The following is a 27,233-nucleotide window of genomic DNA, read 5'->3' as shown; positions in this document are numbered from 1 at the left end:
TGTCAACACCGTGACTCAATGTATATGAAACTCTTCAGGTTTCGCTGCAGAAAACCAGGAGCTCACGTTTCTCTTATAAAACACTCAGAAAGGTTACAGAACCACAAGGGTAACTGCTTCCAGCCCTCACCCAACTTGTGATCCATCTTCACACAGAAGGCAACAAAGTGATATAGCACATTTGTGTGACTCATAGAGCAGCTCTGGGCGAGTGAGATGTGAAAAAAAGCGAAAGAAAAAAAAAACAACACGTGTAGCAAAAGCAAAAATACATCGAACTCCCTACAGATTTGGAGAGAAAACTGAGGGCAAAGATGCAGCAGCAGGGAAGGGAGCGCGTGGCGATGGGGCAGGACGTGCTGCGCCCAAGGCCGGGACGTTTTGTCTTTGCAGGAGGAAAACTGAACGGATTATTCTGAGCAAAGCTGCCACAGGAAGCATCGTGGAGTCGTTGCAAATGGCCAAATTAAATACTGAATGCATGGGACTCTGCTGGTTCACACAGCAGCCAGCGGGGAGCTGAGCATCCCCGTCAGAATTCACAGCTGAGCCGTAGCGGATGACGGGTCTGCAGTGCTGCTGGGCTTGCTCTCAAACACGCATCAGGTCCTGCAATGCGATGAGCTGTGGGCACTGGGAGCAGGGAGGGCAGCGGCTTCCTGCCCCCTAACAGGGCAGCTTCTCATCAGCCCTGTGCACAGGGCGGGGGGTGGCGAAGCGTCGGAGCAGTGCTGCACCTCCACCGCCATGAGAAAGGCCTGAGCCGGTGGTGTGAGGGAAAGGCCGGTTTTGCAAAGGAGGAAGCAGAGGTTTGTGAGCAGATGGTGGCAACTGGAAGAAACGCATCAGCTGCAGTGCTGGTGTTGACTTGGGTCAACTTTAGGTGCTGCTCCGTGCCGAAGAAAAGTGGAAATCTACAGCACAGTGTGAAACACAGAATGATAAAACTGCCATCAAACCCTCCTTCCTCTGCAGCTCAGGGAAAGGCTGAGGACAATGTCTTTGCAAAAGCCTTTGGATGAAGGAGGGCACAGGACAGAGAATATCCTATGCTGCCCATCTCCTCATTTGAGGCTCCAATTTGTGCCACTGGAGACGAGAAAGCGAAAACATTCCTCATGCTTGTATGGACCACAGCAGAGACCCCAAGTCATAAGAAAGGGTTTTTTCCTCCCGGCCAATATGCTTTGGTGCCAGCCCAAACCAAAACAAGGGCCCATTCCACCCAAGATGCTCGCAGAAGAAATCAGCAGCATGCTTCATGCAGCCATTGGCCTCAGTGATCCCTATGGAGCCCTCCCAGCTCAGGATGCTCCACGAGTGGCTGCAGCAGCCGTGTGCAATGCAGTGCATGCAGACCGAACTGATGGCAATGGTGAAACACTGGAGCTGAACTCAGCATCAGAAAAAGGAAGCTGAAGGCTTTCAAAAACATTTGCATTAATGTTTTGAATCACAGCGTGACATCTGAGGTCCGACTCCCAGCCAGCAGACTCAGCACTGAGTCCCCAGAGGAGCTCAGACAACGTGAGCTGGAGCTGCTTCGCCTCTGTGCTAAAAGGCGACATGTGAAACGCATATGGAGATGTCTGAATTTACATGAGCAGTCTCCATGGATGCTGAAAGCCCAGTGCTAACCCTGACCTTAACCCTGACCCTAACCCTGACCCTAACCCTGGCCCTAACCCTGACCCTAACCCTACCCATCCATAGCCATAGAGCTCCTAAGTCAGCTCTCTGTTTAGGACATGAGAACTGCATCTTCCTTTCCCAAAGTTAAATGAAATTAACAACATGAGACAGCCAAGGAGATCACTGACACAACCTGCCAGACCTGCATCCAGGATCCCAGGATGCAAGCCTGATCATATGGAATTAAATGCAAAGAGAATGCTATGGAAACATCCTGCAGCTGAAGTGACCACAAGAAAGGGCTCGATATTTTTTTAATCGTGTTGAAGTTCATCAGATGACTAACAAAGGCCTAACAAGGACCTAACGCCTTTCCACCTCCTGCCCTCATCCTGCTTGTGCATGCAGCAAGAATCCCATTGCCCAGAAGGAGTGCTTCCAACAGCACCAACCTTCGCTGCTCTCCTGCTGGAAAGAACCCAGCAGAGAACATTTCAGATGCACTGATGCAGAGCACAGCACTGGAGCCTGTGAGATAGAAACTGCTGCACACGGAGGTGCAAAGCACAGCAGCAGCAGTTCTATAGAACAGATCCTTTTAAACCTGAGATTACAGCAAACTGCTCAAACCACGCGAGAAAACGGCTGCTGCTTTATGCCTACCCCCTTCTGTTGGGCTGTGGGCTTGGAGAGGACCCTGGCAGAGCACAGAGGGCCTCCCTACAGGCTGCTGCCCACCTCTGCAGTTCACACAAGAAGGTTTTTGTTCTTACCAACGAATTTCTGGGGCATGGAGCTTTTTCGCTTCGCCACGTTGCTCGCCAGCCTGTCCAGCACCAGGGCTCTCTCGCTCCCCATCTCGGCCTTGATGTGCCTTGCCTCCACGTTGGCTGGGTTGGAAAAGGCGTAAAGAAGAAAAAAAAAGACAAAACAAAAATGGGTGAAAAAGGGGAAAAGAAAAAAAAAAGGAAGAAGTGAATGGTTGGATGTCCAGAGCTTGCCCCACTCGTTAGGAGGAAACGGTTTGGACGTCTGTCGTTAAGGTGGGTCGCTGCTTTCTCGGTGGCTGCTGCTCTCTGTGCGGTGGGCAGCGCTGCGGTCAGCGGGAGCAGCACTGAGCACAGAGCCGTGCGAAACCGATGCAAAGGGAAGCGGGAGCCCGGCGGGCCGGACGGGCGGCTGCAGAGCATCGTGGTGCTGGAGTGGGAGCTGGGTTGGCCTTTTTGCTTTGAGTAAGAGCTGCAGACACCTGCAGTCCCAGCCGAGGCTCCCAGCCAGCGCTCAGCCCCACTGCGCTGCTCCAGAGATCACTCACAGCTCGCTCACCGCGCGCCTTCTCACGAAGGGCCAAAAGATGCAAAGCTCTGCAGCGTGGCGCTGAGCTCATGCAACCCCCTGCCATTCCTCACAGCCCATCTTTCCAAGCATCCTCACGGCTCCAGCTCTTCTTTCCATCAACCCGTTGAGAATGCTCCCTCCTTCAGCATCACGCTTGAAAGCATTCGGTGTTTGAAAGCCAATTCAAACCTCCCAGATTTGTCAGAGAAGTGCACACGTGCCCTGGGATCCCTCCCTTGAGCCCCTGGACCGTGGGATGCCCCTGGACCACAATCCCTGGACCGTGGGAGGTCCTGAGGATCCTCCTATTCCCCAGAGCTCTCCTGCAATGCCCACTGCTTCAGGGAAACAGCTGCACAGCAGCAGAGCGGGGTCAGCCATGCTGCCACCTCATCTCACAACTACCCAACTAATAACAAGTGTAACTGCTGCAGCTTCGCCCCAAAAACCAGCGAGTATCGGTGGTGCTGCTTTGCTGTTAAAGGAGCAGGGAGGGCTGCAGCGTTAGGGACCACAGCAGTGACAGCTTTTCAGAGCTTGTGCCTTCCTCTTGGCGTTTGCTGCCTGAGGAGGGTGGGGAAGGGCAATTTGCTTTCCCAAGGCAATGCCAGAGTAGGAATGCTGGCTCCTAGTGGAGCACAGAGATACCTGAAATACATGGAGCATCGTCTGCATGAGAGAGCAGCAGCGCCAGGGAGCTGTGATACAAACACTGCCATCATCTCAGTCCTGCTAAGTGCAGTTCTGTTCAGCTCCAGGCTTAAATTACAGTTTGCTCAGCTCGAGGCACGAAGGAGCACCATCACCCTTCCATAGCTCTGCATGCAGCACTTCCCTCCAGACCTCCCAGCCCCTCCTCACGTGTTTATTGTGACTGCAGTCGGTATCAGATGGGTTTCGGGCGGCACGAAGCATGACTCACCAAACCTCAGCCAGAACGGGTCGGTGATGTTTGTGCAGCTCCCGGCTGCTGCCAGCTCCTGCGATGAGTCAGGGCAGCCGGGGCAGCAGCACCTCGTGGGGTTTGTAGTTCTGGAACTTGTGCTCCACAAACTGTCTGATCCCTTCTGAGCACTTCGTGTTACCTTCAGATAACAGCAGCTCACGCTCCGAGCTTCCCCAGCCCAGTCAGCTTCTGCAGCCATTCAGTCGTGATGATGAGTCTTTCATAACCATTGCTTTTTTAAAGAAAATCCACAACTGCCATGAACAAAGCCACCCCAACACCTGCTGTCTCTCCATTTGCTTTTCTTGAGTAGTTCTTTCCTTTCTAGTTCCCCCTTTTCTCAACCCCTGTCTTTACCGTCTATTGCACTGCTAAAGCCTGGATTTCCCATCCCCAGAATCTCTCTGTTCCTCCTGGGGAGCTCAGAGCAGTTCCTGCCATCTCTCCCACCTGCCCTGACGCACAGCAGAGCATCAGTGCCCACCTGTCCCCTCAGTTATGTGCCACTGGGGGAACCCCGTTCAGTGAGTCAGGGCAGCAAGCAGCTCCCTGCAAAGGCAACAGAGACCTTTGCCAGAGGGCATTTCCTCCTAGAGAAATAAATGACCTCTATTTATGGGGCATAAAAGCTCTCATCAGCACCTTCACAGCAGAGCTGTAGGGAAACAGGATCTGCTCCCACGGTGCATCGCTTCTCCCAAGCACTGCACTCCCTTCCCCAAACCCAACCCAATGGTTTCACCCAGCTCTGTGCCACCCCCCAAGCACTCCAGGAACAAAGCCTGGTATTTAGGAAGCGCCCCCTCTCAGCATTCTCTAAAGACTTCTCAAAGGAGGGGAGAAGTCACCAGATCCATCTCATCCATCTCCTCCTGCCATGACCCTCCCCATCTCGTGCCCACACCCACCAGGAGACCCCACTCTGCACCCCGACCCCAATTTAAAGAACTCATTATCTAATTATAACATGTACCTTAATCATAAACTTCAGGTTTGACTGGCAGAAAGGACCAAGTGCTTTGCTCACAGTTACACTGAGAGCTGAACACTCATAAGGAAACCCCAAAGCCCCTGAAGCCCCAAAGCCAGCACTCAGCCTGTTTCAGCACATGGAATAGGGACGCCCTACAAGCCAACAAGTCCAACAGCAGCCAGAAAACTGAAGTATCTCTACAGATGCTGCAAGAACCCTCTGCAAACACATCTCCCCACCAGCTCTGGTCGCTGTGCAGAGCACGGACAGCAGCACCTCTCCCATACCTCGCTGTTTCCATAGCGTGGTTTCTCTCGCCCCATAAATGAGAGTGTCATTTTTAGAACGTGTGGGCATTGTATTCAAAACCCTCAAGCACAAAGACGAGCTCGAATTAGAGGCATTGCTTCCTGCCACTTCTCAGTGTGGTCACTAAATAATGGAGAGTGGAGCCGAGGCGGGTTATTGTGCAATGAGAACAACGCGACCAGAGATCGTTATCAGGGCCCGAGCAACGCTGCTGCATGAAGCTGCTCTTCAGAGATGTTTCCATGCTGCTGCTGGGCCAGGAACGTGCAAACCTCGTGTTAAAAAGCAAGCAGGATGGGAACGGCACTGCTGGAGCCTTGTGGTGCTTCGGATAAACGGGCAGAGGCACACAGAGCTGGCTCCATGTGAAAGGGACAGGAAAAGGGACTGGAACTCAAATAAAGGGAGTAATGGGAAACGGGTCAGAAGCCTAAAAATGAGCACAAAGTGCTCCTCTCTGCGAGGGAAAAAATCAACCAGAAGCATCAACCAACCCGCCGGGGTCCCCCTCTGCTCCGCGACGCCGACAGCAGAAAACTGAGCGCAAAGAAAACACCTCAGCAAGACAGGAGTTCCTGTTTTTCATCACTCGCTGCTCCACGAGAAACGCTGCCATGTGTTTTCAGGAGGGCTGAGAGCACAGCCGCGCCGTGCACTGGAAACTCACGTTTCCTCTGCGACCCCTTTGAGGTCGCTGCGCTGCAGGCTGTGGATGCGTGACGTGTCGCTATTCTGAAATGAATGTGAGCCACCAGAATGGTGTAAAAGCAGAGATGGAGGGTGGCATCATGTTTTCCATTTTCCCGCGGTGGACACCTCGGGGCGATTGCCATCGTGACAGTGTGTACTGTAACACAAAACCACAGTCACAACGTGCACAAGTTCTCATGAAAACCAAAACTTGCTGACGCTCACACAGCCGGCGCCTTTTACTGCTGCTGTAAAGCAACGACTGCTTGCTGGAAAGAAGGAGCTCCACGAGCACCCTTCAACCACTGCTTCTTCAGGGTGGTGTCTCAGTGCAGACACACAGACCCCCCCTGCACAGGGTGAGGATCCTCATTGCTTGCAGTTACCACTGAGGGTTCTTTGGGTTCCTTGAGCTCTGCTGCACAGCAGCATTGCTGGGCACAGCTTTTGGGTTATTGTGAGACAATTCGTGAACACGGCTGTCTCTCTAAATGTGTCACCTACAGAGGTGCTGCCTGGAAGGTGCTTTAGTTGTATTCAGAGCCACTGTGAGATAAAAAAAGTGATGCCAAGGAAAGCGTTCTGCTGCTGGCTGCCCAGGAGTGCGTTGAACCAGACCCTCTGTGAGACACTGCAGCCCTTGAGTCACTGGAAGCCATTGGAGCAAAGCCGTGAGCTAACAGCTCACCAGAAGCCCTGTTTCTAAACACCAGAATGATGTGCAGAAAGAGAGAAACGAGCCCTGCCATGCGAGGCACTCACCCGGCTCACAGCCGCCGCTGCCCTGCAGGTACGTGCGGCACCGCTCCTTGTGCTCCTCCAGAGAGCTCCTCTGCTTGTAGCTCCGGCCACAGAACTCACACTTGTAGGGCTTCTCCACTGCGAAATGGAGGGGAGAATTAAACAGCTGCAGGATCACCCACCAGCCCTGGCACTCAGGCGTTCTGCTGGCAGCTGAATGTTCGGCACATGGAGAAATGCTTTACATGTCTGTTGGGATTACGAGCATGGAAACTGCCTTAAAATTGGGGTTACTGGGGTCATATTGGGGCTCCTGCAAAGCCTTCCTCATCCCTAAGCTCCCTAAAGGCTGACCTGAGCTGGTGGCTCCCCTCAGCATCACCTCCCCATGCTGCCATGTCCCACCTGCCCGGCATTGCAGCACTGGGTACTTAAAGGATTTCATGAAAGTGATGAAAACGAGACCAAAACAAAACCATCTGTGGGTTCAGCTCATCTCCAAACAACCTTATCAGGAAGCACATTGTGTTCCTAGGTCGCTTTCTTTATGCTGTTTAATTAGCCAGCCCTCAAACTCTGGCCTCGGTAAGCATCAGTTGTGTTGGGAGCATGATGTGCTGTGGGGCTTCGATCACAACAACTGCTCTGGCCCTTGGCCAGACCCATCTCATTCACTCACATCAGGTAAATCTCAATTTTAGCTTGGGTTCTTTGTGAGGTTTGTCTTTTTTTTTTCTGTGCAGCACTGTGCAGAGATAATATCTATCATTTAGAACATCTGCTTTCTTTCTGGGCCCCCTTATAAGACAGGAAATCAAAGAGCAGCACGGTCTGGCTCTTAAAGAATTGGAGGAATTCATCCATTTCTACCCGGCTTGTTACTCACATCACCTCAGCTCTGTGCCTCCGTTTCTCCCACCTGTGCAATGGACACAGCGCCCTACACCAAACTCGAAGGATCGCACCGCATTTGTGGAGCAGGTTAAGAAGTTCAGATGAAAGGCACTACTACAGCAAGGTGCTGCCAGCACCAACGCTGCCTTTGGTTCTGCTCCTACAGGTGTTTGAGCAAATCCAGGGCACAGTCAAGTCCCAGGATGGCCCCACCGGGTTCCGTTGGGTCCCACTGAGTCTCATTGGGTTCCATTGGGTCCCACTGAGTCTCATTGGGTTCCACCAAGACCTATCAAGTCCTCCGGGGTCTCATTGGGTTCCATTGGGCCCCACCAAGCTCCCTGGGGTCTCATGGGTCCCACAAAGCCCCCTTGGGTCTTACTGGGTCCCATTGGATCTCATTGGGTTCCATCAAGTCCCACCATGTTTCGTTGGGTTCCGTTGGGTCTCTCCAAGCCCCACTGAGTCTCACTGCATTCTGTTGGGTCCCGTTGAGACCCGTTGGGTCCCACACAGTTCCACTGGGTCCCATTGGGTCCCACTGACACGGCACAGAGCCCTCGCTGCTCTCTGCCAGCTCCTCAGAACCCATTCAGTTGCGCAGGCTTTGCTGACTGTTTTCTGCACGTCGTGTCCCGGTGACACACATCTGAAACACACCGAGTGCCTTTGAAGTCACTTACCAGAATGTGTCCTTAAGTGACCCGTTAGCGCATCCCTCCTCTGGCAGGCATAACTGCAAAGATGACATTTAAAAGGTTTTTCCCCTGTATGTAGCTTAATGTGGCGGAGGAGGTTACCCTTCTGAGTAAAGGAAGCTCCGCACTGATTACACTGGAATGGCCGCTCACCTTAAAATGACATACAAAAAAGGACATTTAATGGTTATGTGGGTATCACGCCATCCTCACACCCTTTCCTTTTTGGAAGGGGAAAGAATGAGATCAATTTCTGTATACAGAAACACACAGCCCTTCCGTTGGCTTCAGTGGGAGTTGGGTGCAGCTCTGGTGTCAGAGCTTCTCATAACACACATATGGAAACCACTGCACAGGTTTTCCATGGAAAGGAGTGGTCTGGAGGAGGCTGATTCCAACAAGCTAGCAACTTTTAGTAAGAAAAAAAAGCCCTATCTCACAGCTCAAAACCAAAGATGCTCGTTGGTTTGTTGCGCAAGGACGGCACAAAAACACAGCACACAGACTGGAAACGGCAGCACAGAAACCATCTGACCCGTGTGTTGGGGCTGAAATACTGAAATGACACAGTGCCTTTCATCCAAAATCCTTAACACGCCTCACCAGTGCGCTGCTGTGACATGGGGTCCCAATAGGGCAGAGTGGGTAAAGTGAGGCACAGAAACGTCAGCGATTTGCCAGAGACCCCTGTGGGATGGAACCAGGAAAGCCCAACCTCGGCATCCTCTCTCATCCCAGACTGTTATCCTTTCAGTACTGAAGAAGAAGGTGGGATATTTACCGGTGTGGCTACGTTTATGAACCATCAAGACATTGAGGCTGATGCAGGCTAAGCCACAGATATCGCAGGTCATCTTGCCACTCGCTGGCCTGGCGTTGTCATAGGAGCCCAGGTGCCTTTCCAGCTTAATGCCTTCGTATTCGTTGTATTCTCTGGGGTAGCTGTAAGGTATTTCGGATTCTTCCGGGTTTTCCATGCGCTCAGCATTTAAAGCACTCTCCTCTCTGTCACCGTATTCGCTTTTCACTTTAACATCATCTGCAGGCGAAACAGAGCGCAAAAGTGGGGGGGAAAAACCGATCATCTGAGATAAAATACTCACCAAAAATTACATAAACTTGTATCACTCATCTCCCCAAGAGTTTTGCTTAACCTCACCGAGATAAAGAAACGCAGTCAGACAAACCCCCGTGTGCCCCCAGTGAGATAAGCCCTGCTGTTACCTTCGGTGGATTATTTCCTTCTGCAGACGATAAAAGAATCACAAAGCAGCGCAAACCCCACGCGTGCACTCGCAGGTGCTGCTCTGCAGGACCCACAGCCCAGAATGACCCACAGAAATCGACGCCACGGGGCGTTTCTGTGAGCTGGGAACAGAGAACGGCGTTGGAAATGTCCTGCGGCGCTTCCAGCATGGCCAAAAACTGCATCTGCTCTGCTGAGACCTCCAGTGATCTCAGGGTAAACACTGACCAATTAATTCTAATCAATTGATTCTAAGCAATTAATTCTAAGCAATTAATCCTAGGCAATTCATTCTAATCTTCAGTTGCCACTGCAGTGTTAATCCAAACACCTCCAAGGTTTTGAGAAGGCTCTGACAAGCTCCATGCAGAACACACAGCTGAGTTTGCTAGCAGAGCTCCAGGGATGAGCGATGGGTCTCACAATACAAACTGCTGCTGATGCCCAAATTTCACAGAATCACAGAATCACCCGGGTTGGAAGGGACCCCAAGGATCATGTAGTTCCAACCCCCCTGCCTGGCAGGGCCACCAAACATACACATTCAGATCAGGTTGCCCAGGACCCCGTCCAACCTGGCCTTAAACACGTCCAAGGACGGGGCATCCACAACCTCCCTGGGCAGCCCATTCCAGGGCCCAACCACTCTCCTTGTAAAGAACTTCCCCCTAACATCCAACCTAAATCTTCCCTCCTTCAACTTGGATCCATTTCCTCTCCCTCCCCACCGCAGCATCACAGCTCGCACTACAATCCTTCCCAACTGATGGGGCAGCTTTTGTCCTGCTGAACACCCACTGTTCTGTGCGGGTTGCGGCTGAGTTCTGCCTCAAATTGGGTGAAGGGAAGCGTCAGCAGATGAAATCTATTGAGCCCTGTTGGAAAGCATCGCTCTCGTGGCTGCCTGCTGCTCTGCTGAGCGCAGGGTTGGGCAGTCAGCATGGGGCTGAATCACTGATCCCTTCTCCAAGTGCAGAACCTGGGCTGCCGAGTGCATTAGCTCCGGTTCTGAGTAATAAACCACATCAAATGCTGAGAACAAACAGCAGCGGCAGCGAAAATGAGGCGGTGACATAAAAGACATAAAAACCTGGCAACGAATGCTTCCATGAAATCAATGTTTTCAGCTGTATTTTGGGCACAGCCGCTCCTCCAGCCTTGGTGTTGGTGCTGTGCTCAGGCGATTGGGACAAAGATGGAGGGAACAGATGGGCTGAGAGCTGTGTTACCCTGTGCAGGAATTCGAGCAGAGAGGAGAATTCGGGGAGATCCCTCGGATCCACTGTCATCATTCAGTGTCATCATTCCCCGGGATGACGGCATCCACTGCCCTTCTCCATCACAGGGAAGCCCAGCCCTGGGGCTGCTCCGCTCCCAGCGGCCCACACAGCTGACAGGGGTTTGCTGGAAGGTTCCACGCAGGTCCACCCACATCCCTTCTCATCACCCCTCCTTCAGGACCAGCCCTGCTCCCCAAACCGTCTCTGCCCTGGGGGGGTGGTTCTGCTCTCAGGACTTTGGCAGTCAGTTCCTGCAGGCATCTCCATCCACCGAGCAGCAACAGCCATCATCAGAACCCCTCCACAGAACCTCCTTCCCAAAACCAAAAAGCTGCATTTCCCCCTCGAAGGCGGCTGTTCCAAAGCCATCAGAGCTGCAGCAGGGAGGCACAGCAGCTGCACCTTGGTGCCACTTTCTGACACAATTTCAATTCCCACTTTCTACTCAACGTCTCACCTTCCGCCTGCACTGAAAGCAATGGCTTCTGGGGGGGGGGACGAGCTGCAAGCTTCACATTAGAGGAGCTCGCTGCTGTTTGCTACCGTTTCTCACAGCAGCTCACAGCTTCTCACCCTCCCAGAGCCATGGCAGCATCCTTGAAGGGCAGCACAAGGGCTGAGCACTGCTGGGTGCCCAAAGGAGCATCCCATGCTTCCACCTCTGCATTTCCCACATTGCACACCGACTGCTTGCCATGCATTACTGCCATGTGGAGCAGAGAGTTGCACCCAATCCACGCATTACTCCTTTATGGAGCACATGGATGCATTTGAGCCACGCTTTACTGCCTTATGGAGCACGGCTCAGCCCATCTGCAGGGCTACCCCAACACCACGCTTCCGTCCCATGTGGGTGCCTGAAGAACCTCAGTGGAAACTGTCCCCCTCCTGTGGCTGAGAGCACAGAGCAGCAGCACTGAGGAAGAGGCTTTGATCAAAATCAGAAACATTGCAAGCATTGGAATTTTTCCACCCTCATCTGCAGTCAGACAGACCCCGACCTGAGAGAGGGCAGAGATAAAGGGGAAAGCTCCAACACAAGGTGAGGAGGAGTGCGGTCAGCCCAGACCGAACCACAGGGCTGGGGGGGGGTCTGACAGAGCCTCAGCCCTTCCCCAGCCCCAACGTTGTCTCCATGCACCACCAGAGGCACAGCAAATGCTGCGAGATCGGGAGAAGGGTGCGACATCCCACCCACACCCCATCGCGATGGGATCAGGAGTTTCTAGGCTGGTCCCTCTTAAGCAAGAGGAAGGCAACAGCAAGCAGAAAGGGGCAAGGAACCGAGGGAAAACAACAGCTGCCCCCAGCAATAACAGAGCTGGGTTGTTATCGCAGGAGAGCTGCAGGCAGAACGACGCTCAGCTCAGGGCAGCGCGGGGCAGAGAGCAGCGGCACGCAGCAAAGCAAAAGCAGGAGGGCTGAGCGTGGGGTTTCGCTTCCTGGGGAGGTGGCTGTGAGATGAAAGACGGGCTCCAGAGTAATATTTTTGTTTCACCTGAAACGCTGTAAAAACAATGGGTGCTGGAAAAAATCCAACGCGAAGCAGCGGCTGCAGAGTGAGTCACTGTGAGCAGCGCCGTGTGCGTCCCATCCAGCAGCCAGCAGCACCAGCGGCGGGGACAAGGACAAAGCAGGGCAGCACCAGGAGGGAAGGCTCGGAACAACCCCCCCATGCACGCACACCCGCCGTTATCAGACTTAACGCAGCATCAGATAGAGAAAAAAAAGACGTGAGGGGTTTGTGGAGCAAAGTTTGGCCTCGGCACAGCAAGAAGCACGAGGTGGAGCACCAGGAGCCACCAAAGGAGCAGCACTGGGGGTGACACCTCTGCTGTGACACCTCTGCTGTGACACCACCGCTGTGACACCTCCGCTGTGACACCTCCACACGTGCAAAAAGTCCACGGGGGAACAAAGGAACTCAATCACGGCGATGTGGCACTTTAACGGTGCCGCTGATTTGCTGCGCCGATCGGGAGATAATGAGCGCCTCGCGGTGCAGATGTTCCCTCAGATTATAGGGAAAAGAAATAAAAGAGGAAAAAGGGAAAAGCGCTTCTCGGCTGCCGCTTCCTAAGTATCCAATTAAACGAATCGTGGAAGCAGATAAATAGTTTGCTGGGTGCTGACAGCTGCGGATGGCATTCGGAGCAGGGCGCGGGGCGCAGGACGCTGCCGCTGTGCGTATCAAGGGGACGCGGTTCTACCAGGCATTAATTAACCTACGGCTCATCCCCAAAACAGCCGCACAGATACGTGGCCGTGCAGGGGGTCCCTTCCTGGACCTTTTGGAGTCCCCAGAGTCACACCGTGCCCCACTGTTTGTAGAGGGATGCGAGGAGGGGGGCTGCAAAATGAAGGGGGGGGAGGGACGCTGCTGGTCGCTTTCCGAGCGTTTGGAGGAGCTACTTCATTAACAGCCGCGTCCTTTTGTTGCCAAAGCGCAATATCTTGTTGTTGTGTGATTATTACAAGAAGAACACATATTTTAGAAGCAGAACAATGCCTGTTATCTCAGAGGCGATCTGGGTTGAACCCGAACTCAATCGCAGCCCTTTAAAGCTCTTTGTTCAGACACAGAGGGGGGGTTTAACGAGGAGTCTGCGTTCCAACCTATGTCTCCAATTTCCTAACCGATATTTCCCATCTAACACCAACTTTCTGCCAACCCATAACTGCATTTCCACAGGACTTTCCTCCTGAGACACGCTGACATGAGACGGATGGAACTGCTGATAAAGGAGAAGTGTTCCCCCTCAGCGGGAGCACGCCGTGCTCCGACCCCACAGAGCCCCCACAGCCCCTCCAGTGCGTTGCCTCCCCGCAAACAATTCCAGTTCCTGGGTCCCTCTGCCCTGCACAGGGCGGTGGATGGAACTGCAGCTCATCCACCTCAGAGCAGATTTCACCTCAATGCCAACAGCAAACGTTTCTCCCCCCTTTAATTTCGAGAAGCCCAAAATGAAGGGGCGCTCTGACAGAGCTGTGGGTGTCCCTGCCCAGTGCAGGGAGTGAGCCGGGCGGCCCCATGGCTCCTCAGACCGTGCTGGATCTCTATGAACAGCAGGGGACGGATCTGAAACACACACCGAAGAGAAATTCTCTTCAAGGAGACGGGGAAAAGAGCGCACAGCCCATCCCAGCACCGAAAGCATCTCACCAACCCACCGCACACCACCGCCATCGAGGGGGGAACACGGCAGGAGGAGCGAACGGCGCCGCTCTGCCCCGCACCCGCCCCAGTCCCACGGGCAGCCGATGCCTTCTGCTCCCCGCAGCATTCCCACCCGGCGCAGGGCTGACAGCGGTGCCTCCCCGCTCCGTGCCCCCGCGCAGAGCCCCGCAGGGCTGCGCAGCAGCGCTGATGCCGCGAGATAAACCCCGGGCGCAGCGCTCGGAGATGGAACGCGCTGATAAAACGCGGCGCTTCCTCCCCGGGCTGATAAGTGCGTGCGCTCAGGGCTCGGTGGGAGCTCGGTGCAGTTCCCCCGCGTCCCTCATCAGCCCCGCAGCCACCACCAGGTTTGGTTTTGGAAGCACGGAAGGGAGCTGACGTCCGTGCGCCCCAAAAGTTTCAGCCCCTCAGGATGAGGGGAATTGAGGCACAAAGCAACCGAATCCTTGCGTTTGGGTCCCTGGGGGACCCTTGGGTTTGGTCCCCTAAGAAGCGACGCCTTTTCTTTCCACCTGATTTTTAAACTGCAGGGCTCTCCAGCTCCGGGCTGCACGGAGGAATGAGGGACACGGAGCACTCCCCCACTTCTCCCCAGCACCCTCTGAGCAGACACAGGAAGCGAGCGCTGCTCGTGGGGCTGCAGCAGGCGCACACGTGTGCACCGCAGCGCAGCTTCCATCCCCTGGAGGCAAAAGAAGGGCTTTTTTTAATTGTTTTTTTGTTGTTGTTGTTGTTGTTGGGTTTTTTTTTCTTTCTTTTTTGAATTTTTACGTGCACGTTTTCCATCGCGCTGCGAGTTGCCCCATCACTGCAACCTCCTGCCTGCAGCTGCCGGAGCCTTTCCGCAGGGCTGGGCTGCGCTGCGTCGGCTGCACGGCATCCCACCTCCAGCAGCTGCGGTGCAGAACAAACACAGCCCGCGTGCTCAGCGGCACCAGAAGGGTTTGAAGCAACCCTGCCTCTGCTCGGGGTGAGCGTGGAGGAGGGGAAAGCAGAGCTGCGGTTGGATATGAGGAGAAAACTTCTCCGATAGAGCGGTCAGATGCTGCAATGGGTGCCCAGGGAGTCACGGCAGCTGGAGGTGTTCACACACCTCACAACCTGGAGATGCTGTGCTGTGGGACACGGCGTAGTGGGGAGGTTCTGGTGGGAGGAGGGCAGTTGGATGATGATGGAGGACTTTTCCAGCCTCAGTGATGCTAAGATTCTGTGCTTCTATGAAACTGGTGGGGTGCACAAGTGGTTGGCAGTGCTTCGTGTGCTGTGGGATCTGAAGGCAACATCAGATGGCTCTGGGTGTAGGAAAGGCCCAAGCTTTCCACGTTCAATAGTTAAAAACATGAAATGTCCCCTTTTAGGGTCAGTGGAGCAGAACCCACCGGCCCAGACACTGCAGTACACACAGCTTCAATAACAGAGAAGTTGGAAACCCAAACATTTTGTTGCGGCCCAACACGAAGTCATTGAATCACAGAACCATAAAATGGTTTGGGTCGGAAGGGACCTCGAGACCACCTGCTTCCATCCCCTGCCATGGGAAGGGCCGCCAACCTCTCGATCAGACAGACAAGGAGCTAACAGAGCCTGGAACACCTCCAGGGATGGGGCTCCCATTGAACATCCCAAACCAGGAGCCCTGCAGCAATCACTGATTCACGTGACGCAAACACTCTGTGTCAGAACTACCAGCCACAGCACTGCTGTGCTGCCTGCACCCCCAGCCCCTGCTGCCCCTCAGGGCTGCCCCCAGCAGCACAGAGCATCCATTCCAGGCAGGAATGCTGGCAGTGCTGCGGGTTCAGGCCATGAGCTTCTGGTTCAAGGGAGAAACTCGAGGTCCCTCGCCCTGCGTGCATGCAGGACGAAGGCACAACAATTTCTCCATCCAGGAGCCAGCAGGAGCTGTTTGTTTTCCATGACACCCAACACATCCTTCCTCACCGCTCCCACGACGCACAGAAAGCCAAGGGACACCCCCCACTGTGTGCCACCCCCACTGTACCTCCTGCTTCTCCATTGGACTGACTGTGCTCCTTCAGCTCCTCTGCATTATCCGTGCCCTCCACCTCCTGCCCTTTGCTCAGGTCGCACTCCTCCAGAACTTCCTGTCCCTCTGGAAAAAGCAAAGCAAATTGGGAAAAGAAATGACTATTTCTGCCACACTGCTTCCGAGCCCCAACCCCCAGCACTGCTCCCTTATTGCTGCACCCACTGCAATTCAATGGAGCCAATCTGTCACCCAGAAGTTGCACACAGATTCCCAGACACAAGCGGGCACCAAATCTTTACTAAATCAAATCATCCCAACATGCTGTGAAGGTTAACAGACAGCAAGAGCAGCGATGCCCTCGTCCTCACAACCCCCTCCCTACAAAAGGGAGGTTGCTGGGGCCGTACCTGCGGCCTTGGGCTGCTCCTGGGGATTGCTGAGATCCATGCTGCTCTGTGAATCTGCAAAAGACACAGAAAACAGCTCTGAGCTGCTCCAGGTTTGCAGAGCTGCTCACAGTGCGGCTGTTAATCTGAGAGCTCCGTCTTCTTCGCTGGAAGCCAAACTGAAAAAGCAAAACTCAAATAATTACCTAATGATCATCACATGTCAGCATACAGGCTTTTACATATGCCCCAAACGAGAGGTTCTGCATTTCTCGCTCTCAGTGCAACCTGCAGCTCAGAACCGGCTCACCCCCTTCACTGCTCTCCTCTCTGCGCCCCGCGAGCGCTGACACGGATGGAGCAGAAAGCAGCAGGAAGTGCCACAGCCCCTCTTCCGCAGCTGAGGACGGACCTGCAGCCCTTGTGAGAGCTGTTGGCACCGACACGAGCCCAGTTCCTCTCTGGGAGCTGTGATGGGGATCCCATGGGATGCTGGAACCCACAGAGCCCTGCAGCTGCAGGCTGGCTCCCAGGCTTCACCCTCCTCACAGTGTCACAGCCATCTGCTTCCTTCCTCCTTCCTTTCCTCCCTCTTTTTCCTCTTTTTTTTCTACAGATCTGAACGTCTTTTCTCCGCTTTGCACGTAACCCAGGAGCAGCACCAGGAGGGACAAAGCCCTTTCCTGGTGGTCAGGTAGCAGCTCAGCAAGGAGGTGTCAACTGCAGCCCACTGTTATCTATCTGTGCCACCAGCACACATGGAAAATTTCTGTGGTCTCCACCACGTCGATGCATAAAGCTCTGTTCACTCTGTGTGGAGAAATGGAGTATTCAGACAGGGCTGCCCAGAGCTGCAAGGCTGGATGAGCCCAGCAAGGAAAGCAAGAGGAGATGCACCAACAAGGAAAGCCAAAGGAGATGCACCCAGCACAGCTCTTCCACATCTGGCTCCGTCGCAGCCCTAAAATGGGCACCCTGCCCCCTTTTCTCAGCAGTGGGTCTCAGAGCCGTGCTGGGGGATGTGGTGTGGGTGAGGGGTTGGGTTGGATTTGGTGATCGTGGTGGTTCTGAGTGGTTCTGGTCTATGATTCTGTGCTGCACGCCGTTCCCATCGCCCTTAATGAGCTCTCAGCAAAGAGCAGGAAGAAAAGCAGAGGCGGTGAGGGTGGGCATTGCAGTCACCCAAAGCATCAGCAGCCTGCGCTCCTGGGGCTGTGGACAAGTTGTGAAGCATTGCCAGCTATGAAACATCTCCTATAGTTAAATCAGACCTCCTGTCCTTGCACGAGGACAAGCTTCTCATGGAGCCTCTCTTCCTAGAGACATAAATTCTGCCTTAACTTCTGTCGTGAGAGAAGTCACAGGACTGGATAACAAGAAGTTCAAATATCCACTCCATCTGCATCAGAAATACCCAATTACCTCATATTTAAAGCTGCTAATTTGCCTTTGTTTCATTTTACCGTAGCAGGAAGTGTGAAGCGCAGAGAGGCAAATGGGCCCGACGACCCAGAGCAGCGGCACGGAAACGTCAGCTCTCCCTGCTGTGCATTCTGACCTTACACCCAAATAACGTGGACACTCCATTAAACGAATCCTCACAGCTCTGAAAACAACCAATGCCTCGGCAAGAGGCTCAAATCGCCGCTATTCCGTGCTGCTTTGTCTGGACGGCTCTGCCTTAACGACCAGCAGGGCACAACCAGCCCTACGGCAGCGGCTGCACCTCCGCAGCACGGAGACTTTCTCTGTGCACCGGTCGACGTGAAACCATCACAGATCCCAGCCCACGGGCAACTGCCGGGCAGCACGGCCCTTCTCAAGGGGCCTGAGTACAAAACGCCACTCAGCATCTCCTCTCTGTGCAGAAGCAGCCCGGTCCTTGCGTCGCTTCAAGGCTCAGCGTCCATCCACCCCTCCTCCCCCGCCGCGCATTCACCTGAAGAAGCTCCCTGTAGGCTTAGCAGCATCTCCGTATGAAACCCCCGGTTGTCAACGTTCCATCTCAGATCTCTTCCCCAACTCGGATACTTCAACCCCAACCCTTCACGGCGCTGAATGCGCGCCCCAACCCCCAGCCCCGCACAAAAACTCCCCAGCATTCATAAAACACGAGGTGGGAACTCACAGAGCGCTTCTGTCCTGGCAGAGAGGGGTCCGAGAGCCACCGGCTGGGCAGCGGGCACAGGGAGGACACCGGGTGCCGTGGCTGCAGCCGAGCACGGAGCTCTGTTACGAAGCAGAAGTAACGATGCTGTGCCCCCGACAGCCCTCCTCGGTCCTCCCGTGTGCCGCGCCAGAAGGCGAAACGAGCACGAATATTCAAATGGGTCGTGAGAGGAGCGGCGAGGCACCGCGGTGCGCAGCCACGTCAGTGCGCCGTCCCGCAGCCCGGCCCGTCCGTAGAAGCAACGGAAGGGTCTGCCTGGATTGTAGCTGAAAAAAGCACTTTGGGCCACGGGATTGGGTAGGGCTGGAGCTGCGACGGCCTTACCTCTGTGCTTCCCGAGCCACACCATTGCCTTCTCACTTCTCGACCCGACAGCGCTGCAGAGCCGACGTCCTTTTACATCCCTTTTGCCGCCGGCCCTCTGAGCGCAGCGCGGAGCACAACAGCCCCCTTCCTCCTCTCGGCCTCTCCCAAAAGGCCCAACGCGCCAAGAGAAAGCAGCCCGGCCCGGCCCCTGCCCGCAGGAAGGCTCCCACAGCCACGGCAGAGCGAAGCAGCGCAGCCCCTCGTGCTCCTCGCCGATTTCCCACTGACCTCAGCAGCGCTCGGAACCCATGGAAACAGAGCAGTGCGGCACTTCTCGCACCCGGAGGTGAAGCCGTTTAACGCTGCCTTCTACACCGATTCCATCCCTGAATGCGACCTCAGCCGGGCTGATCCTCCACCCCACCTACAGCCCCAGACCCGAAGCGCCGTTTCCACGTTAACTCCTGAACGCCCCAAAACAGGAAGGCGAAGCGACTTCTTCAGCAACTGCAGCTACCAGAGGGAGGAAACGAAGCCACGGAGAGCAGAACTGCTGCTGAGATACGGTGGCAGCCCCTCAGGCAGTCCCAGCTAAGTCAGATTGTGTGCGAGATAAACGCAAAATCGCGTTTCAGAGCCCAAAGGACACGGATGCTTTCCAATAGAAAACTGCGCCTAATTCAAAACAACCAAACCCTCGAGTTATCAGCACGCAGAGGAATCCGGGCTGAGGGGTCCCAGCAGAACTCAGACTGCAGCCTCTCACCAAGGTCTTGGGGCAGCATGGGGCGATCCCGGCTCTGATGGGGGCACTTTGTGGAGCCGTCTTCCAGGCTTGTTAAAAGAAAAGCCAGAACGATCTGTTTTCCTTCAAGGAAAGGAAAGGGCTGCAGCCCTGCACTACCGCACACTTCGGGCTTTCGCTGCTCCCGAAAGCCGCAGGGAGGCTTTGCAAGAGGAAAGCAAGCAGCCGCCCGCTCGTTCCTTAGCGCACACTGTGAAGGCTCACGCGGGGGGCGCTGAGCCCAACCGCATCGGGACGCTGCTGAAATGGGATGGGGAGAAATGAAGGCGACCCCCCGCCGCCGCCTCAGCGCGTTTCGCGGTTCGGTTCCCCCGCAGCCCTGAGCGGCACCGGAGCTCCAACGCCGCGGGGTCGGCGCCGCGTGGCCGCTCCTCACCTGCGCGATCCGAGCGCTCCGCTCCGCGGCCCCGCGTTCCTCCGCATCCGGAGGGAGGGGAACGGAACGGAGAGCGGCGGAACGGAGAGGGGGAGGAGGGCTGTGACCCCGCCGGCACCGGGCGCTGCGGTTAGCTGCCGAGCATGGGGCAAGGGCAGAGGTGAGCCGAGGTTGGGGCGCTCGTTGGAGCTGCTGGAGGAGCACAACGGCGATCCTAGGGGTGGAACAACCCTCCATGGGACGGGCTGGGAGAGCTGAGGGTGTTTAACGTAGGGAGGAGGAGGCTCCCGGATGCCTACAGTAGCCTTTCAGTAATGGTAGGAGGAAGGGGACAGACTCTTTGGGAGAGCCCGCTGTGACAGGAAAAGGGGAAATGGCTTCTAACTGAAAGAGAGGAGATTTAAGGAAAAAGATTACAGTAAGAATGGTGAGGGCTGGCACAGTTTGTCAGCAGTGGCAGTGCCCCGTCCCTGCAGATGCCCGGGGTCAGGGGATGGGTTCTGGGCTCCTGATGGAGCTGGGGGGGGGGGGGGGTCCCCATTCAGTGCAGAGTGGGACCAGACAGCCTTTGGTGGGGTTCCTCCAACTCAAATGATTCCATGAGTCGGGGAGCAGCGCTCCTCCAGGTGCAGTCCCATGGGCAAAGCCAAGGATCCCCCCCACAGGATCCCATGGATCCCAGCCGTTCATCCCACCCGGAGCTGGCGAACCTCCAGCTCACGTCTCCAAGCGCAAATTCGTCATGGGATTAAAGAAAAACAATAAGACTTAAAAGCACCATTTCTGCTCTGGGATCCACCACCCCTGCAGCAGCCGCACACAGCCGTGCCCACGCACACGAGGAACCTTCCCACGTGGTTTCCTTTGGGTGTCAGTGGCCCCGATGCTGTGGACACGTCACATCAACCACCGCCGATCTCCTCGCGTCGTGACACCCCCAGGCGCAGCGATCCTTGGACTCGGAGCCACGTGGAACGGACTCCACTCTTGGGAGCACCTGAGATTAGCGGAGATAAGACGAGAACCAGGCTCTCTGTTGTCTGTTTTTCTTTGTGAAATAGCGCTGCTGTTGGAAAACAAAGCAAATTACAAGAGCACAGGCTGTGGGAGGAAAGGCAGCCAAGGGAGGGGCCGGGATCCCTCCTCCCAGCGGGGCTCTGTGTGGGGTTGGGATCCCCTCCACTGGGGCCATGTGTGGGGCAGCCCTGTGGCGGTGAGGAGGGCAGGAAGGGCCGTTGGAACCCCCCCCCCATTGGAACCCTCCGTCCGTTGGCCTCGTGCAGCAGCGGCCGTTGAAGGGGGTTGGCATGGCAGGGGGTGGTGGGAGGCCGTGCTGCCCCCAACAAGCCCTGCTGGGGGTGGTGGCCATCGTGGCAGTGGTGGCGGAGGCACAACAGGGCGCTCCGGGAGCAGGTAGAGAGGGGGGCTGAAGGCACAGCCCTAACCCAGAGGGGCACAAGGGATGCGGGGGGGCTGAGGGATGGGGGCACCTCGTGGGAAGGACCTTCAGCACTGACAGCCATGGGGTGGGGAAGGGTCCGGCTGCGATCCCCCAGGTGCTGGAGGGGCTGCCTTGAGCCCACAGAAGCCTCAGCACCCACCTGGTGAAGCCATCGTGTCACCACCATCCCACTGAGCCCTGGGGAGGCGGGGAGCAGGCAGCAGGATCCTGCCAGGACAGAGCAAACAGCAGCACGGTTTGGATTTCTATCTGTAATATTCTTCATCCTTTTCCCTACAGCAAGAGCTGCACCTGAGGAAGAGCAACTTTCCGTTGGCTATTTTCAGAAGAATATGGTCTATGGCAACGACCAGCACGCAGGTAAACCTGCCTGACTGCACAAACACAGTGCGAGGCCTCAGGAGGCTCCTGGGATGGCACTGAGGTACCATGAGCATTCCAGAACATCGCCCTGATGGCACACAGCGATGGGAAGGCCTGAGCTGGGCAGTGCGGGCATCCTCTGCTGCTGCAGGGGAAGCAGTGATGTCTAAATGAGGGATGGACCCTCAGTGCCCCAAATGCTGCTCTGGGTTCGGCCCTCGGTCAGCTCCCAGCTCCTGGGGATGGTTCCTTTCTGCTGCCTCAATCCTAACACAAGAAACAAAGTCGGCCTCCTGCTCTGTGCGCTCCCAAAGTTATTTCGTGGTTTCATTCAATCCCTCATCATTGACTTCATCCTCTCACTTTGCAGAACACGTTTACGTTAAGGTGTTCACCAACAGCCCAACCCTGGTGTGTATGGATTTGACTCTTTCTCAAGATGAAGTAATAGATCCCAGGTACTCGTGGACCGGCCCAGATGGGAGGAATTTAGAAGGTGAGGAGCTCAGTGCTGCCCACACGGCGTTTCTGCTCCTCTCCCACTGCCTGAGCCGCTGTTTCCATGCTCAGGTGTGGAAACGGCCCCTGGGGGGGGGGGCTGGGAATCAGGGAAGCTGGGGCAGGAAACCCACACAGCTCTCCTTGCGAGGGGAAAAGCTGAGCACAAATGGCTGGGTAGAGGCTGCTGCACCCAAAATCACATTTTCCTTCTTCCTATTGATGCTGCTCTGTACAGCGGGGCCGAAGCATCGCACAGCCCTTGGGTTTGTCCCCCAAATTCTGGCCTTGAAATACGTTTCCTTTCTCTCTCTGAAATGCTTGGGATGAAGGGAAACATCGCCCCAAGTCCCAGCTCTCCAATTCAGCCCATTTCAGACTAAAAGAACCCAGAGTGCCGCAGAACAGCAGCACACACCTCCTCCTCTTCGACTGCCTTGGATGAGCGCAGCACAGGATGCCAAGCATCCCCACCCATCTCAGCCCTCCTGCTTCCATCCTAGGGCAAGGATACGTGAACCTCACAAGCTCTGGGGAGCTGGTGCTGCTGGGCTTCCAGGAGTCCATGTCTGGAGCCTACAAGTGTGCACTTTCCCACAGAATCATAGAAACCTCAGCACAAAAAGAAGTAGCTGTGACCAACACCTACAGGTTCATGGTGTACGGTAAGGTGGCAAGCTGATGCACTCAGCCCTTGTGGTTCTTTGGGTTTGTGGCAGGCCTGTGGATTTCAAAGCTTGGTGAGTGGAGTGCTAACATCCTATCCCTGTATGTATTCGTACATTAAATAAGCGCCACCAAGAATATATGGCAACTTCAAGAGTAAAACGCAAAGCTCCGTCCTCCACGAGAACCAACCCACCTACACAGCATCTGCAAACCAGGACTGTATGCCTGTGGTCCTGAGCAGCTCCAGCACTGCTCAGGGTGTCCCCACCCCACAGAACCACAGCACCCAACCTCACCTCATCCCCATCCACGCCACGACCCCACAGATGAGAAGGGAAGGGGGGCACCGGGCTGCGCCCTGCTCACCTCCTGTTTCTGGCAGCATACAGGGAAGCCAACCACGTGTACCAGGTCTCGGTCCGTTTCACTTCGAAGGGATGCGAGCTGGCAGCCAACGCACGGTTTGTGGAGGAGCTGAAGAAGATCCTGGAGGATCTCATCTCCGAGCTGCTGAGCCGCGTGGAGCAGCTCTCGCACCGCTGCCATTCCCTCGAGGTTCCCCACCGGGGCTCCCCGAGCGAACTCTTCATCACTTTTCAGGGTAATGAAGGAGCGATGGTTTCAGGCACCGAGCACCGCGCCGTCACCCCCGGGCCCCCACGAGGCCGCTGCCCTCCGCAGCCGCTGCGTTTTCCCTTCCCAGCCCACAGATGGAGCCAGAACGCAGCGGCGGCGCTCGGAGCGCGCAGAGCAAAGCGGAGCTCCAAAGCCCCGAAGCCCCCAGGAGAATTCAGCCCGGTGCCACCCCCGACCCCCCGGCACATCTCATCTCATCTCCCCATCACCGCTCCCGATCCCGGCGGCACAAATCGGTCCCGCTGTGGGGCAGCACCGCCGCTCTCCCTTTCCGAAACCAACACCCAGCAAACGGGGAGCCTTTCCCAAAGCTCCGCTGGGCAGTGAGGGAGAGGAGGAGAAATCCCCGCCCTTCACACGCGAGAGGGAAAACGAGGGGGGCGAGAGGGCGAGGGGATCACAGCAAACACCAAAGAAGGCGGCGCGGATTCCATTTGTCGGTGTTTGTCCTGGAACAAACCCGAAGATGCCGGCAGGGCATCGGCTGCAGGGGATCCCCAAAGGAACCCCCGTGGTCACGCTTCTCTCCCCACGCAGTGAATCCCTTTGCTCCGGGATGGGAAGATCTCTGCAGCCGCCTCCCTCAGGACTGCGAGGGCACCGCGAACCACAGAGCTCAGCAGGTTCTGTGCCATCCCCCCCTGCACCCCAAACCACCCCCCTCTGCCCTGCGGTGGGGTCACCCAGCAGCCCCAGCACTGATGGCATTAATCCAATGGCAGCTGATGGAGGCTTGGATAATTAAATTCCAGATGGGAATTTGCTTTTAAAAGGTCAGACTGATGCATTAAATACAAATAATTAAGAAAAATGTTATGTCAACCAGCTAAACACAAGGAATTGAATACAAACATTTATACCAGCACACTTCAGTTCTCTACACCAAACCCCAGACCTACGATTCTGTAAATGGGACAGGATGTGGAGCAGCTGATTTCGGAGCCGGGTTAACACTGACAGCAGCACACACCACCCAGCACACCCCCACCAGCCCTGATTTCCCCCTCCACGAAGTCTTCACTCACGTTTTTAACCCCAAACCAGCGGGCACTTCTCTTCATTTCTCCAATGTTTCTGTGTTTCAGGCAAAAGAGCGAATAGGAGAGTTTTTCAGGAAGCAGACTTACGCTCTGAAGCACCAATTTCAGACCATTCCTGCCATCCATTACGTGGAGGGCAGCTTCTCCGTGACCCCCATCGACAGCTGCCGCCCAGGATTTGGGAGGAACACCGTCACCCACCGGAGCTGTGCCGGCTGCTGCGGTAACGGGGCACCCATGGGGTCACATTGCTGCCATCAGAGGGCGCTCAGCCCATGGGTGGCATCAGAATTCATGCGGGTTCCCATTCAGCTTTGATGGGCTCTGCTCTCTTTGCAGTGGTGTGCAGCCCTGGGACGTACAGCCCGGACAGCGCTGGCAGCTGCAGGCTGTGTGTGAGGCAGCGCGCTGCGCGGTACGGAGCCAAGTCCTGCCCATGAATGTGGCACAGAACGCAGAAACAAGAGGTGTGAAAGCGTCGTCGGCCTCCTGGCTCCTCTTCGTGCTGAGCTCCTGGTCCTGGAACTCTACATGTCGTTTGAGCAGCAGCTGAGCTCCTCTGCTCGCAGCCCTCCTGCGTTTCCTGCATTAAATGGGGTGTTTGTTCAGGGTAAAGCAATCGCTGTGTGTCACAGAGCTGCTGCTGCTCCCTGGGCTGATCCCAAACACCAAGCTGCATCTGGGGGCACGGAGGGATCCTGGCAGCAGAGCAGGACGGGGTCGTGTGTGTCAGAATGAGAAGTTCCTCAGGGGTGAAGCACCAAATCCTCGCTGTTTAGGAACACAAACAGGTTTCTCTTGGTTTTCCCCTTTTCTTTACATCCTGAAGGTTTTGTTCTGCCCAGGTCTGGGTGGTTCCTTGGGAAACCACTGCTGATGCTGCGGGGCCTTCAAACACTGTGCATCCGCCGACCGTGGGGAGGGGCTCTGAGATGGGCCTTAATGAATTCGGCCCTAACGAGCTCTGCAGTGCAGGTGGGAGATGAAGAACATGATGCCCTTATGGCTCAGCCTTTCTGTCAGGAAGGAGCGGCGCAGCAGAGGGAAGGAGGGAGATTGGACATCCAGGGAGGGACGGATGGAGGTTCCTGAGCCTTCTCCACTAGGTGCTGCTGCATCCTCTCCTCCTCCATCCAAGTATGGGAGGCACAGCCCCACTCACTGCACGGCAGCTGTGAGCTCCTGGGTTCGGCAGCGGGTCGAGATAAGAGCTCCCAAAGCACTGAGATAACCGGGGAGCTCAGCTCAGCAGAGATTTGCTCCTGCCCGCTTTGGACGGGGAGCTGCTGTATCTGCAATCGATTGTTTTGCTCATTAAGCAGCATTAGGACAGATTCGACTCCAGTGCTTTCAGTCCATCCCCAGCAGTGCTGCCTTCCCACCCATCCCACGCAGCGCGGAGCTCCAGCAGCCGTTCATCAGAGCTGCCGCCCTCCCGTTTGCCCCTCAACCTCCCCAGGGGGCACAGAGTTGCTCCCAGCCCCTTCTGCTCCCCGCTGTGGCACAGCTGAGGTCCCACCACGCGCAGGGCAGCGGCCCCAGCTCAGAGCACGGAGCTCTGTGCCGTCAGCCTGGCTCTGCGCTGCTCCATCCCACACAGATGAGCGGCTCCCTCTGGGTGACCGCATCGTCCCGCAGCACCCAGAAATCCCTCTGTGGGTATTCATCCAAAAACCGACCAGATTCCGCCCGGTTCAGCTTATCTGTGCTGACAGCCGGGCAGCAGAAGGCTGTGTGGGCACAGACCGTGCTCAGAGCTTTTCGGAATCATCGCTCATGAAGTGCTGATGGATAAGATGTGCATCTGAACAGCCCGTGGGGTGGCTGCTCCCACAGCCAACTGGACCCCAGTGCTGCCTGGGGGGACGCAGCAGAAGGGCTCTGCTCCCTGCACTCCTCTTTGCCAGCAGAGGAATGTCGCAGCCATCAGCTGTTAGGTGAAGAAGCAGCAGGCGGGCACTGAGCACCATTCAGTGCTCACCACCCTCTCCTCCAACCCATTTTAAGGCAGTGGGGTTGGAACAAAATCCCGCAGCAGTTTAGCCTTAAGACCGTGGAAAAGTGAATCAAAGCTTTTGGCTTCGGAGGGGTCTGTGCCATCAGACCAGTGCAGGACACAGTGCACACCTACAGGACGGAACCTTTTCTCTTCCACAACCTCAACAGCTCCCAAAGGGGGTCCCAGCCCCCCCAGGCTCTCCTGAAACCCGGCCTGGGGTGAGGATGGGGGAGCCCTGATGGCAAACAGATGGACGTGAGCTGCAGGAAGATGACGGAGGCTTCATCCCTGCCACCAGCTGGGGCAGCCTGCCCAAAACCTCCCCGTGTCCCCGCAGAAAGGCTCCAGAATCCTCCTAAAACCCTCCCCAAAAATCCCCTCCAGAACTTCCCCTAAAATCTCCCCCCAAAATCTCCCCATAATCCTCTCCAAATCCGCTCCAAATCTTCCCCAAATTCTACCCAAATCTCCCCAAAACCTCCCAGGAATCTCCCCAATTCACCCCCACCGTTCTCCCCAGAGCTCTGCCCAAATCCTCCCCCAAATCACCCCCAGACCTCCCCCCTGGCCCCACAGTGCTCTCAGCCCCCTGCCTGCCTGCGTTTTCC

The 27,233-nt window shown here is 55.7% G+C and overlaps 2 protein-coding genes and 1 pseudogene across 14 annotated transcripts in view; 2 read left to right on the top strand and 1 right to left on the bottom strand.

Annotated features, from left to right (window-relative positions):
* The window catches only part of IKZF3 (IKAROS family zinc finger 3), a 23,367-nt gene extending 3,322 nt beyond the window's left edge, over positions 1–20,045 (bottom strand). The window contains exons 1-7 of one of the 8 annotated variants that reach the window (XM_048926822.1): positions 19,959–20,045; positions 16,323–16,376; positions 15,928–16,038; positions 9,003–9,260; positions 8,207–8,374; positions 6,651–6,767; positions 2,406–2,522 (exon numbers count right to left, since the gene is read on the bottom strand). In XM_048926822.1, coding sequence (XP_048782779.1) covers positions 2,406–2,522; positions 6,651–6,767; positions 8,207–8,374; positions 9,003–9,260; positions 15,928–16,038; positions 16,323–16,362 — 811 coding nt within the window. In that variant the 5' untranslated portion in view covers positions 16,363–16,376; positions 19,959–20,045. The other 7 variants (XM_048926820.1, XM_048926817.1, XM_048926819.1 and 4 more) reach the window with 7 other exon arrangements.
* Positions 20,014–27,233, top strand: ZPBP2 (zona pellucida binding protein 2). Of its 6 annotated transcripts, none has more exons than XM_048926830.1 (8): positions 20,014–20,118; positions 21,700–21,780; positions 22,154–22,279; positions 22,785–22,863; positions 23,333–23,551; positions 23,654–24,209; positions 24,672–24,849; positions 24,966–25,160. In XM_048926830.1, exons 2-8 carry the CDS (start codon positions 21,753–21,755, stop codon positions 25,064–25,066), a joined length of 1,287 nt encoding a protein of 428 aa, XP_048782787.1. In that variant the 5' UTR covers positions 20,014–20,118; positions 21,700–21,752; the 3' UTR covers positions 25,067–25,160. The 6 variants fall into 6 exon arrangements, with proteins under 6 accessions (XP_048782787.1, XP_048782784.1, XP_048782783.1 ...); XM_048926827.1 differs by lacking the exon at positions 20,014–20,118 and adding an exon at positions 20,290–20,385; XM_048926826.1 differs by lacking the exon at positions 20,014–20,118 and adding an exon at positions 20,890–20,996.
* Positions 20,452–21,175, top strand: LOC125684349 (uncharacterized; annotated as a pseudogene).

The sequence above is a fragment of the Lagopus muta genome, chromosome 25 (assembly GCF_023343835.1).
Source record: "Lagopus muta isolate bLagMut1 chromosome 25, bLagMut1 primary, whole genome shotgun sequence".
In the NCBI taxonomy this organism is placed as follows: domain Eukaryota; kingdom Metazoa; phylum Chordata; class Aves; order Galliformes; family Phasianidae; genus Lagopus; species Lagopus muta.
The sequence above is the reverse complement of the archived record's forward strand: the minus strand, read 5'-3'. Positions and strand labels throughout refer to the sequence as shown.